The following is an 18,300-nucleotide window of genomic DNA, read 5'->3' as shown; positions in this document are numbered from 1 at the left end:
CAATGCACAGAATAGCAAAAGGTCTGAACAACAAGAAAAGACTGAAAATAAAATCTTTGCAACCTGGAAACATATGAAAGGTGATTTGAGGATGTTTAAGATAGTTAAAAAATGTAAAAGGTAAATCCAGAATATTGAAACTTTTGTGTCATTCCTTCACAGGACATGTGCATTGGTACGAAGGCTAGTATGCAGGGCCCATTTTTAGTTACTGAAGATTGGTGATCCTTTTCTTTAAACACTGCAGTCCTGGGATAAGATGTCAGGATTGTTGCACATGGTGCAAACAAATAAAATGCGTCCTCCGTGAATAGCAAACATGCATTAGAGACAGAGAGAAAACACAAGGAGGTGAAATCCAAGCCAGAAACTCAAACAAAACTCAATTGTTTTAATATTCTGTCCTATATGCAGCAGGGCCATCTGGCATATCAGCCTTAGTAGACATCTATGTACCCACTAGAATAGTTGGGTGGACAGTTGGTCTGTAATGAGACTAACATCGATAGCATAGATTCAACATCAACTAAGGTTACCATGAAGGTCTGTCCTCCTTAACCTCTTCCCTTCACCTGAGGCATGGTGACCCTCAAGTTAAACCACCTCCCATCATCTCTCCCTAATGAGATTGCAGCTCTATGGTCCATTAGGACTATTGCAACTTTATAGAAGTCACCCAATAAGATGATCAAGTCTGCTCCACCAATGAACAAGATCATGGCTGATCTGATAATACTCAATTTCACTTTCCTGAATTCTCCCCACAACTGTAGATTCCCTTACTGATTACACAAAATGGCAGTCTTAGTCCACAGAATAAGTAAGTTCACACATTCACTACCTTCCAAGAGAGAAAGATTTCTCATGTGTTTGAAGTGGGTGACACCTTATTCTGTGATGATGACTTCAGATTCAAGACTTGCACAAGGGGAAACAACTTCAGCATCTACCCTGTTTCAATTTGATCACTTCTCATTCTTCAAAACCTCCAATGATTAAAGGCCCCACCTACTGAACCGCTCCTCATTATAAAATCTCTTACATACCCAGAATTAACTATGGGAATCTTTTCTGGACTGCCTCAAATGCCAGTATATCATTCCTTAGGTAAGAGGAACAAAATTATTCATAGTATTCCAAGTTGAAAATTTGTTGCTGGAAAAGCGCAGCAGGTCAGGCAGCATCCAAGGAACAGGAGAATCGACGTTTCGGGCATAAGCCCTTCTTCAGCTTATGCCCGAAACATTGATTCTCCTGTTCCTTGGATGCTGCCTGACCTACTGCGCTTTTCCAGCAACACATTTTCAGCTCTGATCTCCAGCATCTGCAGCCCTCACTTTCTCCTCATAGTATTCCAAGTGCCTTGTATAGGTTTAGCAAGAATTCCCTACTTTCATAGTCCATTCCCTTTGAAAGAAAAGATCAACATTCCATATGCCTACCCTATTATCAGAACTTGGACACCAGTTTGTAATTCACTTACAAGGACTCCCAAATCCCTCTGTGGCTTTTTGTAGTCTTGCTCCATTTAAATAATGTTCAGCTTTTCGAAACATCCTCTCACAATGTATTCTATCTGCCAATGTTTGACAGGTTATTACAGAATCACAGATAGATTGCTACAATGCTGTCACTTTAAGAAAGTTATTTCGTCCTCGGCTTTTTTTGAACAGAGGTTGTAAATGCAGAGCTGCCAAACTGGCTACTGAAAACAGCTTAAGTAAATAACTTAGGCGGCCTTTAGGTTTTTTTTAAACTGTTGTAACAATGGAACAAGAGTGGCTAGCTCTCACAGACCAGGTTTTCTAGTCAGAATCTGTTTGGCATACCAGAAGAGATGGAAGCTTCAGCAAATGATTTCTAGCTGCTACTTTCTCTGAAACGTCTCGATGTTGTTACCTTCTGGCTTGATTGATTTATTGTCACATGCACTGAGGTACAGTAAAAGTTTTGCCTACAAGTAGCACAGGCAAATCATAGTAAGCAAGGATGTACAGATCAAAAAGACTTAGAGGTATACAGGTTACATTGCAGAGCATGCACTAGTAAAGATCAGCATTAACAAGATCAGCATTATTTGAGGCTAGAGTTTATTCATCAGTCTAATAATGGTTGGGAAGAAGCTATTCCTGAACCTGCTCGTACGTGTTCAGACTTGTGTATCTTCTGCCTGATGGAAGAGGTTGTACGAAATCATGACCATGGTGCAACAGGTCTACAATGATGTTGGCAGCCTTTTTGCGGCAGCAAGTAGTGCAAATGAAGTCCATGGATGGAAGGTTGGCTTCCATGATGGCCTGGGGTGTGGACACCACTTTCTGTAGTTTTTTTTTTACACTCCCAGACAGAGCAATTGCCATACCAGGCTGTTGTGCACCTAGATAGTATGCTTTCAATGGTGCACCTGTAGAAGTTGGTGAGGATCCTTATGGACATATCAAATTTCCTAAGCCAACAGAGGAAGAGGAGGCGTTGTTGCACCTTGTTGACCATCACAACTACATGGCTGTCAGTTAGCGTCACTAAGGAACTTAATGCTTTCTGCCCTCTCAATCTCAGTTCAGTTGATGTAGATGGAGTGGGTTCTCCTTTTTTCTTTCTGAAATCAACAATCAGTTCTTTAGCTTTGCCGATGTTGAAAGAGAATGTGTTGTCATGGTACCATGTCACCAAAACCTCTCTCTCCCGTCTGTATTTTGACTAGTCATTGTTAGATATTCGTCCCACTACAGCGTTGCGTCAGTAAACTTGTAGATGACATTCGTTTGGAATTTAGCAACACAGTCATGGGTATACAGGGAGTACAGCGGGGGGGGGGGGGATGAGTACGCACCCTTGGGGGGCTCCAGTGTTAAGTGTTATTGTGGAGGAGGTGCAGTTACCTATCTTCACCAACTGGAGAACTATATATAAGAATTGGTGTCTGAATTTACCCTTTTAATGTTTATGGGATGTTACTATATTGGAAGTTAATTAGGAATAGGTACTGTAGAATTGAAGACACTACCAAAACTGGAAAAAAAAGCAGATAGCAGTTCAGAAAAGTGGTAATATTTTCAAGAAATAATGACTGAAAGATTGATAGAAGGAAAAATAAAAGTATGAGGAAAAATTAGCTAAAAATATAAAAACACTAAGACTTCTTCTAAGTATTTTAAAAAGTGTGAACAAGATGGGCATTGATCCTGCAGAAAGTGATTTCTCCACCCATAACACAATTTTGTTTTGTCTGTCTGCATTTATCTATGTGTGCATAGTTTTGTTGTTTTGTCGTTGTTTAGCTGTGGTAGGACCTATTTATTTGTAAAAAAAATTGTGTCATGTACAGAAACTTAGCCCATGCTTTCTATCAACTTGGGTCTAAAGAGACCAGTGAATTGTGGAATTTTATACACTTTGATAAAGTCTTCAACTATTGAGACAACTCTGGGAAATGAAAGACTTGATTTTCAGCACCCTATCCAATGAGACATGGCACTATCTTCAAATAGAGACAATTTCTTATGGTGAAGTCCGCTCTTGAAGATCCACCTTAAACATACTTCTCCAGATCTTCTTTTCCTACCTGTTAGCATTCATTTGACTTCCATTCTGACAGGACACTTATTTTGCCTCCTGAATTCTCTATCAGTCTTTTCAGTTGTCTGTCTCTTTTTTCTCTCGATATCTTAGTCACCCCTGACCAGTCCTGTGTAGCACTTGACTGGCATTGCTGTCTCTCCAAGTGATGCCCAGGATATTATGTAGACAATTCTATTGGAAGATGTCTGATTATGTGACACATTGGCTGTTGTATTTCATGCTTTACTGGCATAGATTACAGGTCCTACAACGGATATGCAGATTTGCAGTTCATGCCACATTGGTGGTGTTGGATACCAAAAATGTGCAGAGTTGCTCAAACATTTATACTGCTTTGCCAATTCCAGTCAGAATGTTGAATTTTACATCACTCTTCCTGGAGATGTTGCTTCTTAGTTCTGTCGCCCAATGGTGATGAAAAGATCTTGTTTGCTATCCAGTCTTCACTTTCATGACTTTCTCAAATTGGATGCATAGAACAACCTTGGCACTGCTATAGTCAAAACTGATGATCACGTCTTTGATTCCATACAATTCTATGGCCAGCAAGGAGATGTTACTTATGAAATTTAGGTGGGTCAATTGGTGGCGTTGCCAGAGGATGCCAGAATTTCCAACCACCATCACCTTTTTCATGACAAAATTACTAACCTAAAGGAAAAGAATAGGGAATATTACAAAGTCTTTACATATCATGTGTTGGTGTTGAAGGAGGCTGTGTGTCTTGATGTAGAAGTTTCAGATTAAGGGATTGAACATATTGATATCGTACTCGAGGATGTTGTACTAACCCTATGCTGGACCAAAGTGAAATGCCAATGGATGTAATCAAAAATCTTGAAATCAGTCGAGCTTATAATGAGGTCAAATAGCATTGAGGAAAGGGGGAAATCTTCAAAATAGGGATTAAAGAGTGTGCACAGGGGACTATATTGGGAGAAGAGAAACAAATAAAGAACGATGGATACTATAGAGTGTAACATTATGCATAAGTTTTGAAATTAATTTTCTACTTGGCAGCATATTTAAACAAATAACAGTCCAGCACAGAATCAAACCTTTGGCACACCAAGGCCACACTGACACACTATGCCCTTTCTAAATTAAATCATTTTGCCTTTACATGGTCCATATTCCTCCATTGTGTGTCTTTTCATATATCTTTCAAGGTACCTCCTGAACACTTATTGTATCCAACTCCACTGGCAAGTACTTTCTGCCCTGTGTTTTAAAAAAAAACTTGCCTCTCACACCTCCCCTAAACTTCTCCCCATTTACCTTAACCCTTTGTTCCCTAGTAATTAACATTGCTACTGTGGGAATAAAAACTTCTACTCACCACTCTATGCATGACTCGCATAATTTTGTAAACTTCTATCAGAAAACTTAAGCAGGAACTATGCTTTAAAATAGTTTCACTTCCTCGCATTTTCTACTTAAACCATTATGTTATAACATGGAAAAAGGCAAGCAAATCAAATAGCCTCTCTAACCCTGTAAAACTAAAATGCTCAATAACTGTCAAAATTAACCACAATGGCACCATCCAGATTTTTTGAATAACCAATAGCAGACACCAGGTTTCTAGCTGAAATAAAAGATTGAATAATTTCATAATAATACAGTAGCTTTCGCAGAGCAAAGGTAAACCACATGTTAATCTAATTAACATGCAAGATTTAAACTTAAACTTCTTTGATTCTAGTCCTCCACTATCAAAGACAAATAATCTGACACAATAAAGGAATAAGTCAAGGAGTCATGGAGATGTACAGCAGGGTAACAGACCCTTTGGTCCAACCTGTCCATGGCGATCAGATATCCCAACCCAATCTAGTCCCACCTGCCAGACCCAGCCCACATCCCTCCAAACCCTTCCTGTTCACATACCCATCCAAATGCCTCTTAAATGTTGCAATTGTACCAGCCTCCACCACTTCCTCTGGCAGCTCATTCCATACGCGTACCACCCTCTGCGTGAAAACGTTGCCCTGTAGGTCTCTTTTATATCTTTCCCCTCTCATCCTAAACCAATGTCCTCTAGTTCTGGACTCCCCCTATCCCCAGGGAAAAGACTTTGTCTATTTATCCTATCCATCCCCCTCATGATTTTATAAACCTCTATAAGGTCACCCCTCAACCTCCGACATTCCAGGGAAAACTATATTGGGTCTGGGTGGATTACTCTTCGGAGGGTCACTCTTCGGAGGGTCAGTGTGGACTGGTTGGACCAAAGGGCCTGTTTCCGCACTGTAGCAAATCTAATCTATTCTAACAGTCCTAGCTTATTCAGCCTCTCCCCATAGCTCAAATCCTCCAACTCTGGCAACACCCTTGTAAATCTTTTCTGAACCTTTTCAAGTTTCACAACACCTTTCCGATAGGGAGGAAACCAGAATTGCAAGTAATATTCCAACAGTGGCCGAACCAGTGTCCTGTACAGCCGCAACATGACCTCCCAACTCCTGTACTCTGACCAATGAAGGAAAGCATACCAAAACGCCACCTTCACTATCCATACTGTTACCATTCAAATATCTTCCATCTGCTTGAATATAATGCTCCTCTGGAGTCAAACTGTCTATATAGCACTCTTTTCAACAGTCAACCAGCAATCACCTCCAGGCCTAGCCTCAAGAAAAAAATTATTTGTTGAAGAAAACAAGCTGCTGTTCACAATTCAAAGCTCACCTTCAGCTCTCAGTTCACAGCTCCAACCCAAAAATGATAAACATAAAAAGAGAAAAATCAGGTGAGTTCTAGTAATTAAGAAGTGTGCATTCCTAATTAAAATATATTCCCCTACATACCAATCTCTTTCTTGCTCCCTCTTCCACCTTCACGACTTTTCTTCAGAACAGCTTTGAACATTGCACACGTTTTCACAACTCCCTCGTTAGTCTGCAATAGTAAAGGTAACATTACCTGTACAAGAATCACAATTTGATATTGCCAGATTTTTCAGTACCTTCTGGAAACAGTAATATCACCATTAACAAATATAAACTTCATTTTAACCAAGTTAATCTATTTGAGAAATATACATTTAAAGTAATAATCTTTGTTCACAAAGTGATTAAGTTGTTTCACCATCATAAGACCAATCTACAGTATTCTTTACACTGATAAATAAACTTGAATTTTAAGTATTTAGCTATAGCTTCAGCAAAAATTGCATCTGTGAGTCCAGATTTCACTATGATGGGGAGCGTTTCCACATTGGTAATAGTGGAACAGCCCAAAAATCATAAGTCTTGCCCTATTTTCACTGTGATGGGAACAGGGAAAGCTTATCTGACTCTAACACACATTTACTGACACAATGAGCCTTTAAGTCGTCAGCTGCTTTACCTGAAGTATATTTTGGAAGTGTGCACCTTAAAATGTGCAGATCAGCTTAGTAACAGCCTATCAGAATTTTGTGGATCCATTGAATTACCAGTGGGGCACCTTTAGGGGAGGTAATGAGCCCTTTGGTAGGTCAGGTGAACTTGGAAATGTTACAAGTCATCACAAACATGTAACAAGTTCATAAACACACAACAATCACGTTCATTAGATCTGTCAACAGAGTGATTAAGATTGACAGTCAAAAGCACCATCTAGAAAGTCTGTCTATTTGGTGTATGTTCCATTACCTGGAATGAGTAGATTGCCTGAGGGGACTTGACTGAGAGGATGTGGAAAGGATGTTTCCTTTTGTGGGAAAATCTAGAATGAGGAATTATGGTTTAAAAATAAAGGGGTCACCCATTTTAGGCAGAGATGAGGAAAACGAATTTGAGGGTCGAGGGTCTTTGGAATTCCCTTCCTCAAAAGCATTGGATTCAGAATAGTTAAATATTTTTAGGACAGAGACAAATAGCTTCTTGATTACCAAAGGGATAAAAGACCATCAGGGGTACGCAGGAATGTGGAGTTGAGATGAAAGTCAAATCAGCCGTGATCTTCTTGAATGATCGAGCAGACTCAGAGGCAAATGGTCTAATTATGCTCCTTATTTGTGCTCGTAACTGATTATGGGCATTTTATTTTCCATCCCAAAAAGGCTAGTCATTGTAACAAACTTAGTGTGGTTGAAGTCTCTGCAGTGCACAGGGTTTATTTACGATCTAATTAACAATGTAAGTAGTCACGGATAATCTAATCTTGCAACTGGGATTTGCATTCATCAGTTTTAATTTCAAGAGTAGTTAATTACTTCTAGCAATAGAATATTTGCTTGAAATTAAGATTTGCAAGTGTTCCTGTGCTAAGCTCAACAAACATCATTAAAAAAGGTGCAAGCCCAAAAAGTCAATAGATTTCAGAGAATCCTCTGTACAAGCTCAAAAGCTATTGCCTTGTTAGAAATATACACCACCACAAAACTTTATTCTCCATTTTTCATCTTGAATATAATTTGCACCATTAATTTGCTAGAAATGTAGGCTGATCATCGGAAACCTTAACTTAGAGAACAAACAATTGCTAACTGAATTCTCAGATCTAAACCCGGATTTGTCTGGGTACAGATCTGCATCATTAGCTTGTCTTTACGTCACTAATGTGCAATCTCATTGAGAAGCCACGGAATGCTAACATTTGAAAAGTAAAAATGTACAAGTGTCACCCTTACTGCAGAACAGTAAGGGTGTTCTGAACAGGGTAATCTGAACAGAAGGCTGAAACACAATGAAATTTTGTACTCTATCACATCATGCTACATCTCATCTGGCAGAACAGGATTTGCATACCAAGTAACTGAAACAAGATCATTCAATGAGCCAAATGGCATTCTTCCATGCCATAAATGATTGCCTTCCATTAATATTCTTCACTTTGATGGACACAAGAAAATTATAGATTACTGGCACAATTTTCATAAATAGCATGTTAGGCAATTATAAGTGGCACTCAGTATTTGGTGGTGGCATGATGTTTGATCAAGTTCTACGATCAGGTCTCACTTGAGTACAAAGGTACACTACTAATGGCAGCTGTACCCCTCATACAGCTTTAAACAGTTCCAGTTGGCAAGTTATCTCCAGCCCTTAAAGGGATATGCATTTTGAAAAGAGAGGTACAGAACATATTATGAGGGATCAGGTAATGTGGAATCATCTATAAATCCAAACTCCTGATCTGTGAGCAGTGCATTCACAATCTCAAGACCGGTTATTGGCTTTGCAGCTAATTTAACCCTCTTGCCACACTTACCAATTCTTCTCCCCATCATATACACCAAGGTATGTCCCATATTTTCAAAGGATTTCCACAGGTCACATTATTATCCCACTCTCATTTGTCACAAGAGATAGTGGCTTCAAGGGTGTGTCACTAGATTGAGAACTTGATGTCTGAGCAAGGCTCAGCTGTCACTATTGCTCGTGGGAGGACACACAAGAGATATAAAGCAGCTGTAAACTCTATACAGCGAGTTGTTTGCATATATTCCTTTCCTTTCTTGATCTAAATACCTCTTTCATTCTGATGAGTCACATCTTGGTTGAAAGTTAGAGAATCAAACAAAAATAGTTAAGCATGGATATTGCATTTTATTAATTTGCAAGACTCATTACAGCAATAATGTTGCACTATTGTCACAAGCATGTGAAATATTAACTTATTTTGAGAAAGCAAAATATAGTTAACAGTTTTGAACAATAATATGTTAAAACACAACCACGTGTGTTTGCCATATCTGAAACTAAACCAATTTGTGAGGTCAAAACAAAGCCCAGTGCAGACGCCTATATGGGAAATGAGATGCATTAAAAAGTCTGAAATTTAACCATGATGGTTCCCAAAGTTCAACTGCCTTGAGAAAGGAAAATATATGAGGGGATAAAGATAACAACTGGTCAGCCAGGTGGACCTCAGAATATGGGGCATTTAACCTGGTCCAATCAGAGAGTCCTGGCTGACAGATATACAGAGGAACCTCGATTATCCGAAGAAGATTTCAAGGCTCTGTAAAAAAGTTACATCAAAGAGGTAAGTGTATTTGAATTATCTGGATGAAAGAACATGCGAAAACACTGGCAAAAACAAAAAAACACCAAGCAGCTCAAGCATCAGCGACTGGATTTTTTTTAGGCAAGGGTTGTTACACAGCTGTTTGCAAAAGTAAGTGTTTCACAGTATTCCCGTCACTTTACCACGCCATTCATGAAATAAATGGCCGAGAAAGTAAACTCATGCGTAAGGCAGTACTTTTGTCTTTCTATGCGAGACTGAGTTCCCGGAAACAAGACAAATGTTCATGATCGTAGCAGCTGTTCGGGACCTTTTTAATGTGGTCTTCACGAATCCTTACCAAATGCTTAACTACTGCTGCATTTTTAAAAAAAGTTTTCTCGTGTTATCATTGCTTTATTTTGTTCATCATATGAAATCTGTATCCTCTTGCGCTCAATACATTAAAAGTATGGATTTAAACAAATTCTCCAGTAGACCACAGCATTATATCAGCATGGCTTCCCTTGTTAAATCAATTATCCGAATAATCAATTATCAGAACGAAATATTGCCCGGCCATCTCATTTGGATAACCAAGGTTCCTCTGTGAACAGGAGTTTCAGAGGTTCTAAATAAAAAGTGGATGCTGTAAATCAAAAACAAAATCAGAAATTGCTAGAAAAGCTCAGCAGGTCTGGCAGCATCTATGGAGAGAAATCAAAGTTAACATTTCAGGTTGAGTGAGGAAGGGTCTTCATGCATTAATCGCTTGCATGCAGGTACAGCAGGTAATAAAGGAAGGCAAATGGAATTTTATAGATTCATACAGCACAAAAACAGATGATCAGGTACAACTCATCCACACCAAACAGACATCCCAATCTGACCTAGTTCCATTTGCCAGCACTTGGCCCATATCCCTCTAAATCCTTCCTATTCATAGACCCATCCAATTGCCTTTTTTAAATAAATATACTAGCAAATTTTTTTTAACTTTACAAACATATAAAATTATTGAAAAATACAATAAATATCAGTATAATAAAAAGAAAAAACAAATTACAATGCAACTACTGTCTACTAACTACTAACCTACCCTATAATACAAAACAAACCCCAACACTGTGCAAAACAACACCAATAAATAAGTAAATAACTAATAAATCAAAAAAACAAAAAAAAACACAATACAGAAGAGCTATGCTCGGCACAAAGCTCCCAAAGGAACAGGAGCTTTGTACATATACCCATATTAACTCAGGAGACCCCCTCCAGGGCTGAGAGCTCGATAAACCTAACTGTCCTGGTTAAACAAATGCCCTAGATTAGATTTTAGATTAGATTAGATCCCCTCGAGTATGGAAACAGGGACTTTGGCCCAGCAAGTCCACACCGCCCCTCCTAGTTAAGATAGCTGAAAAATCTATATCCAAATAACTCAAGTAGGACTGTCATGTCTTATAAAAATGGTCTGTTGTGTGGTGCACCATGTTTGTAAAAAGGTCCAAGGGAATGTACTCCATAATTAATTTCTGCCATCCCAGCAAGCCCGGCGGGTTCTCAAACACCCAGTTCATCACAATATTCTTCCGTGCACAGTATGCAAGGATATTAAATAGTTTCTTCCCATGACTAAAGATGGTACATTCGGTAGACCCAAGAAGAGAGATATCGGGTCTACTTTGACTTCTCAATACCCTCCCTATCTCTCTTGCCACAGCGCTCCAATAAGCACAGAGCCTGTGCCTTGTCCAGAAGCAATGAGTAAGAGTACCTACACTTATTTTACAGTTGGGGCACACTGAAGATGCCCCTTTTATAAACTTCACCAGATGGCCCTGTGCCAGATGAATCCTGTGCAGAACTTTTAACTGCATAGCACATGCCCTATTACAGATTGAGATCTTTCGAGCATTCTCCCATATGTTGTCCCATGTTACAGAAGAGATCTCCACTCCTAGCTCTTGCTCCCAGACCTCACATAACCAGTTAACATCCTGCCAGGCCCTGCCACCCAGCAGGCGATAGAGGGCACTAACCAAAAGGGTGCTTGTGGAACGTAGCAACAACCTCTCTGTATCGGGCTTATAGGGCTTAGTGAGAAGCATAATCTTCTTCAGGATGAAATCCCTAACCTCAACAAAACGGAAAAGATCTCTGCTGGGCAACCCGTATTTGCGGATCAGTTGCTCAAAAGACATCTTATAACCTCCTCCTCAAACAAGTCTCCCAAACTAGAAACTCCTCCAGCTGCCCATAGTTTAAACCCTGAGTCCATCATCCCTGGTCAGAACCCTGGCATGTCAACTATAGGCGTAAGTGGTGAAGTCTTGGATAAGTAACCTCACTCTGACGCAACGCCCTCCATGCCTTGATTGTACTAATGAAAATGGGGTCCCAGAATGATCCATAACTGTCCTCATATTATCCACAAACAACAGGTTAATAAGATGGCACTTTGCCTGGGAGGCCTTAATATCTAATCATATGGAGTTCAGATCATTACCTACCCAGTTGCAAACAAAGGACAGCGGGGAACTCAACTGATACCTCCTGATGTCTGGGAAATCAACTCCTCCCCCCCCTCCTTGAGACAAATGCAATTTAGTGAGTTTGATGAGGGGTCGTCCATGATGCCAGACAAAGGAACCAGACCATTCCATTAGCTTCCGCAGCGTTGACCTGGGAAACATTACAGGGAGCTTATGCATAGGATAAAGCAAATGAGGAAGACATTCAAGTGAATGGGAGATATTCAGCCCAGCCATGAAATTGGAAGAGCCTCCCATCTCTGGAGATCTCACTTAATATTGTCGAGCAAGTGAACAAAGTTAGTCTGGAATAACAGATCAAACTTAGGGGTAATAAAAATGCCTAGATATCGGAACCCTGCCCGTGACAACTTAGGGCCACCTTCAACTTCTGGCACATCCTTGAGGTTCCCCAAAGGCATAGCCTCTGATTTTGAAAAATTAATTTTATATCCTGAAATAACCCTAAATGAATTGGTACATTGTATCAAATGGGGTACAGATGGCATTGGGTTCAATAAAAACAGAAAGACATCATCCACATACAGTGTAATCTTGTGTGCCCTCGATCCCACTTCCGGAGCAATTATGTGGACATTCTGACAAATGGCCTCTGCCAGCGGCCTCTATCACCAACATAAACAACAATGGCGAGAGAGGGGCAACTTTGTCAACTACCCTACAATCTTAAAATGCCCAAACTTCACCCCATTGGTGATGACCACGGCCAGAGGTTGGCGATATAAAACCTCCACCCACCTAGCAAAGACTCCACCCAACCCTAACTGTTCTAAGACATAAAGATACGGCCATTCCCCCCGGTCAAACGTTTTCTCTGCATCTAAGGAAATCACACCCCCTGAATCGATTGTTGCTGACAAACTTGGACCATATTCAGCAACTTTCTAATATTATTAGAGGATCTACGGCCGCTTATAAAACTTGTCTGGTCCTCTTTAACAATATGGGGCAACACCATTTCCAATCTCAGCACCAAAATCTTAGACAGAATCTTGAAATCTGAATTTAAGAGAGAGATGGGTCTGTATGAGGCACACTCCTCAGGAACCTTCCCCTTCTTAAGAATTAAGGAAATATTAGCTTCTCTCAAAGATAGTGTTCGGCATTCATGCATATAGAAGTGATTGTACATCTCCAACATCTGCCCTGACAGAACCCCTATAAACTCTTATAAAACTCACCCGGGAGACCATCAAGGGCCAGGTGCTTTCCCGCTCTGAAGTTGCCTAGCTGTCTCCTGTATTTCCTGAACTGTCAAGGGGGTATTAAGGAGAGAGGCCTGTTCGAAGGTTACCCTGGGAGGTCCAGGTTCTTAAAAATGGTCTCCATTTTAGCCCTCCTGTCTTCGCGACCCTTAGACTGATACAATTCAGAGTAATCATTAATCGTTTTAGCTTCGCTGTCTCTGATTGTCGTAATGGATTGAGGAGCACGCTTTTTCCTAATCAGGTACGCTAAATACTTCCCTGGCCTCTTCCCATATTCAAACAGCCTTTGTCTAGCAAAAGCAAGTTCTTTCTGTGTTTTGTGTCAGTATTGAATTCAAGGCAGCCCGGATGGCCGTGATCCACTGTAGCTTAGTCGCCGAAGGCCACACAAAACGTGCCGCCCGATATTGTTCCTCTTTCTGTCGTTTCCGGCTAGCCGAATAGGAAATAGCTAATCCCCTAGCAAAGGCCTTAGCGGTGTCCCACAGCATAGACTGACTACTAGCCGTGCCTGAGTTGATAGTCAAGAATTCCTGAAAGTCCTTCAAAAAGTATTCCACAAATTTGGAATCCTTAAGGAGAAAAGGGTCCAAACGCCAATGCCGCAAACCTAGCCCCTCACTCTTGGCCTTAACCTCCACCTTTGAGAGAAGCTAATATTTCCGTAATTCTTAAGAAGGGGAAGGTTCCTGAGGATTGTGTCTCATATAGCCGCGTGATCAGAGATAGCTAGGTTCCCAATTTTACAATCCATAAATCCCATCCAGAAGGGCTGAGGGAGCCAGAAAGAGATCAATCCTCGTGTGACATTTATGTGGGTTTGAAAAAAAAGGTGAAGTCCCTGCCAGTAGGGTGAAGACATCTCCAAATATCCACCAGCCCCAACTCCTCGCATAAGTCAGCCACCTGCTTGGCCTGCGAAGAAATAGTTGGGGGCCCACAAGGCATCCTGTCCACTGTCGGATCTAAAAGACAATTAAAATCCCCCACATAATAATGTGCCGTGTTCCAAGGGCACTCAGCTTAGAGAAAGCACCAGTCAAAAATTTGAGGAGATGCGCCGGAAGACAAACTTGGACCATATTCATATTCCGTCCCACGTATCAGGGCTTTAAGTATCACAAACTGTCCCTGCTCATCTTTCACCTGCTCTAATAACGTGACCGGAAGATTTTTCTGGATAAGTACTGCCACTCCCCTACTTTTAGTAGTAAAGGATGAAAACAATACCTGGTCATAACCCCCCGTTGTAACTTCAGATGTTCCCCATCATCAAGATGGGTTTCCTGCAACAAAGCGATATCAACCCTTTATATCAACCCTTTCCCTCTTAAGGCTAGAAAGCACTTTTTTCCTTTTAACATGCGAATGACTTCCTTTCCTGTTCCAGGTACACCATTTAGTAAGACATTTAGCCATATCCCCTTTCAAAGACCCTTGCACCCCTGGGAGGGGGAACCGGAAGGGGAACCCTGCTTACCAAGCGCTGAGCACAAGTAAATAAAGATTCAGAGTCGAAGAATTATGTATACAAAACTACTCTATTATAACTATAAACAACGATTACTACCAAAAAGCTACAAAGAAAACCAACTATAAAACCTTGAGTGGAAGACTCTTCCCACTGCCCATAGGGGGCACTCACCCTACCCATCCCCTCTTCACAGCTCCTTCAAACCCAGACTATGCTCCAGCCTTAGGCCAGGGAAAAAAAAACACGGAGATGATCCTTCAATCAACAGAAAAAAAACAAAGTCAGGATGAGCACTCCACCCCATCTCTGGCTTCATGGAACCCCTACTTGAGAAACAGAACAAACAAAAAAAAAGAGACAACAAAGAACACCCACAAAATTTCCCATTATAAAATCCAGTTATAAAAAAAGGAACTTTATTCCAAGTTTTTTTTCTCCCTTTCCAAAAAAAATAATTAGGGAGAAAGGAAGGAATAAAAAAAAGGGAAAACATAGGGAAAGATAGAAAAGAGGGCGAACATTAACCATATTCTTCAGGCCAGTCCGTCTATGTTAAAGTGTCTACAAAGTTTTTAGCTTTATCCGCTGAGTCAAATGTATAAATTGAGCCCTCGTGGCTGAAACAGAGCACTGTGGGGTACTTCATGGAGTACTGGATGCCCCATCGAAGGACTTCCTCTTTCGAATTAAAGCTGCCAAGAAATCCTGGAAAAATATGATTTTTTACCCCTTATACAGCAGTGCCTGCGGATCATTTCCCAGTAACCTGGAGGCTTCTATTACTTTTTGCTTGTCCTTATATGAGTGGAAGTGCATGAGGACCGGGGGGATGGGGGGGGGGGCGCTGCACTGGCCCTGACGTGTGCACTGTAACCAGATAAGCCCTTTCAAACTGCAGCCTGCTGGACTCAATGTGGAGGCCCAAAATCTTTGGTAGCCAACTTTCAAAGAAGCTGACTGGCTGCTCACCTTCCCACCTTCAGGGAGCCCGACAATTCAGAAATTTGTCCTCCAACCTCAATTTTCAAGGCCATCAATATGGTCTTGCAAGGCCTGCAGCTCTCGCTCCAGCACCTGGATCTGACTGGATGAGGACTCCATCGCAACTTCGGAAGCCTTAGTTCGACCCTCCACCTCCTCCCCGAGGCCTGGATCTTCTACTCATGCTTCTGCGGCATGGATGCGATAGGTTGGACCTGGGCACGAATCTCCCCACAGATCTCCTCAGTCGCAGCCAACTTTCAAGGTAAGTTTCTCCATCGCCACAGCCAACTCCTGTGAGTCTGTCAGGTTGGCGGGGGTGGGGGGTGATCAGGAGGCGCTGCTAATGCTGCTGTCTCTGGTATGGCCTGGTACTGCAGGGGAGTGTCCTCCCTGCTGCTGTTTGCTCGCTCCTTTTCCCTTTGGCATCCTTCCCATTCCCAAATATTAACAAAATGTGTTCTGTAAGGTTTGAAACTAATAATTCCACACAAGTTGGCCGGGGATGGCAAAAAAAAACATACCTTGGCTGTTAGGCAGAGCTGTCCAAAGCAGTTCTACAGAATCGTCGCCATCTTGCCAAGTTCCCCAATTGCCTTTTAAAAGTTGCAATTTCACGCGCCTCCACCACTTCCTCTGGCAGCTCATTCCATACACACACCACCCCATGTGTAAAAACATTTCTTCTTAGGTCCCTTGTGAAGCTTTCCTCTCCCACCTTAAACTTACTGTCTAATTTTAGACTCCTCCATGTTAGGAAAAAGACCTTGGCTATTCACCCTACCCATACCGCCCATCATTTTATAAATCTCAACATGGTCATCCATTAGCCTCTGATGCTCCAGAGAAAAAAGGCCTCAGCATATTCCTCTGACCGACTCTTCCTTCCAGCTACCAACCACATTAACTCCTCCCATCGACCAACCAAGTCGAATCCTCTACCCATATTCACCCATTCCCTCACCACTCCAACCCCCCACCTCCCCACCCAAAACCCTTTATCTGCAGCTCCCCTATCACCCACCCCCAAGGCCTGAAGAAGGGTTACACCCAAAACGTTGGCTTCTCTGCCACCTGATGCTGCCTGGCTAGCTGCGTTCTTCTAGCCTCCTGTTTGTCTGACTTGGATTCCAGCAGTTGCACTTTTTTTGTTTCTAACTCCTCAGCCCATTGGCCCATCTGATCAAAGTCCCATTGTACTCCAAAATAATAATCTTCACTGTCCACTGCAACAGCTATTTGATGTCATCTGCAAACTTCTTATATTCACATGCAAATCATTTTATACAAAAATGATGAAAAGCAGTGGATCCAGCACAGATCCTTGTGGCACACCTCTGGTCACACACCAGTCGAAAAACAATCGTCAACCACTACCCTCTGTCTCCTACTTTCAATTTTGTACCCAATTGGCATTGATTACTTTAGCAATGGAGTGTGATTGGAAGGAAGCACAATTGCAACTATACAAGGCATTAGTGAGACCATACCTCATGTCTTGTGTACAATTTTGGTCCCCTTGGGGACAGAGGTAGTCACACTGACAATAGACAATAGGTGCAGGAGTAGGCCATTCTGCCCTTCGAGCCTGCACCACAATTGGCGGCAGTTCAGAGAAGGTTTACTAGATTAGTTCCAGAGAAGAGGGGTTTGTCTTATGAACAGAATAAAGAGATGAGACCTGAGGTATATTAGATGCTAATGGGGACTGACAAAGCAGACATACAGGGGATGCTTCCATACATAGGACAATCTAGAATGAGAGGTCAGAGTCTTTCTTTTAGAATATAGAATAGCAGATTTATAGTAGAGATGAGAAATGACTTCTCTCAAAGGGTTGTGAATCTGTAGAATTCACTATCCCAACACATGGACTAAATTTAAGGAGATAGGTAGATAGATTTTCAATTAGTAATGGGTTGAAGAATTGTGGGGAGCTGGCAGAATAGTGGAGTTGAGGATGGGATGAGATCAGCCATGATCATACTAAATAGCGAAGCAGGCTCAAAAGGTCTACTCTCACGCCTAGTTCTTACATAACATTAACAACAAACATTCACCATTTGTTCAGAGAAGTGCTCTAAAGTTCATGAGAAACTCAACAATAAAGTAAAGTTGCAGCTAAATTGCCATTTGGTAGCAATTAGAAAAAGGCATAAGTAGAAGAAAAATAACTGGATGAAAAGCTATGGCAAATCCTGCACAGAAAACAGATGCCATAACTGGCTTAGCTTCCAGGACACAGATGATCACTGCAGGCTGTCACATAGCAGAAATGCAAATTCTTAGAATAATGCATTTGTATCTAACACGGCAAAACAATTAAATGTTAATTCTCTTAAAAACAGACTGACTATTTACAGAACAGTTTGCAGTTGAGAATGACACATCCACACCACTGTCGCATAATAACATATTACAGAATTGTGTTTTCTGAACATATGCACACTGCATTTCAATTTCAATTTCCACTAAAATATTTGCACAATAAAGCTCCATCTGCAAAACTCAACAAATTACCATAGAACAATTTCAGAGAATAAAAGTGACCTGGGAGCGTAAA

At 41.2% G+C, this 18,300-nt stretch overlaps 1 protein-coding gene and 1 pseudogene across 1 annotated transcript in view; both read right to left on the bottom strand.

Moving 5' to 3' along the window:
• The window catches only part of LOC122551620 (protein TANC1), a 152,378-nt gene extending 145,874 nt beyond the window's left edge, over positions 1 to 6,504 (bottom strand). Inside the window, exon 1 of the mRNA XM_087988566.1 lies at positions 6,393 to 6,504. Coding sequence (XP_087844692.1) covers positions 6,393 to 6,504 — 112 coding nt within the window. The remainder of the gene's footprint in view (positions 1 to 6,392) is intronic.
• LOC148149629 (uncharacterized) lies at positions 2,043 to 6,101 on the bottom strand (annotated as a pseudogene).
• Positions 6,505 to 18,300: the final 11,796 nt, after the last annotated feature.

This window comes from Chiloscyllium plagiosum, unplaced genomic scaffold, assembly GCF_037043375.1.
Source record: "Chiloscyllium plagiosum isolate Xiang-an unplaced genomic scaffold, Cpla_swu_hap1 HiC_scaffold_7, whole genome shotgun sequence".
NCBI lineage: Eukaryota > Metazoa > Chordata > Chondrichthyes > Orectolobiformes > Hemiscylliidae > Chiloscyllium > Chiloscyllium plagiosum.
This window is presented reverse-complemented; position numbering and strand designations above follow the sequence as displayed.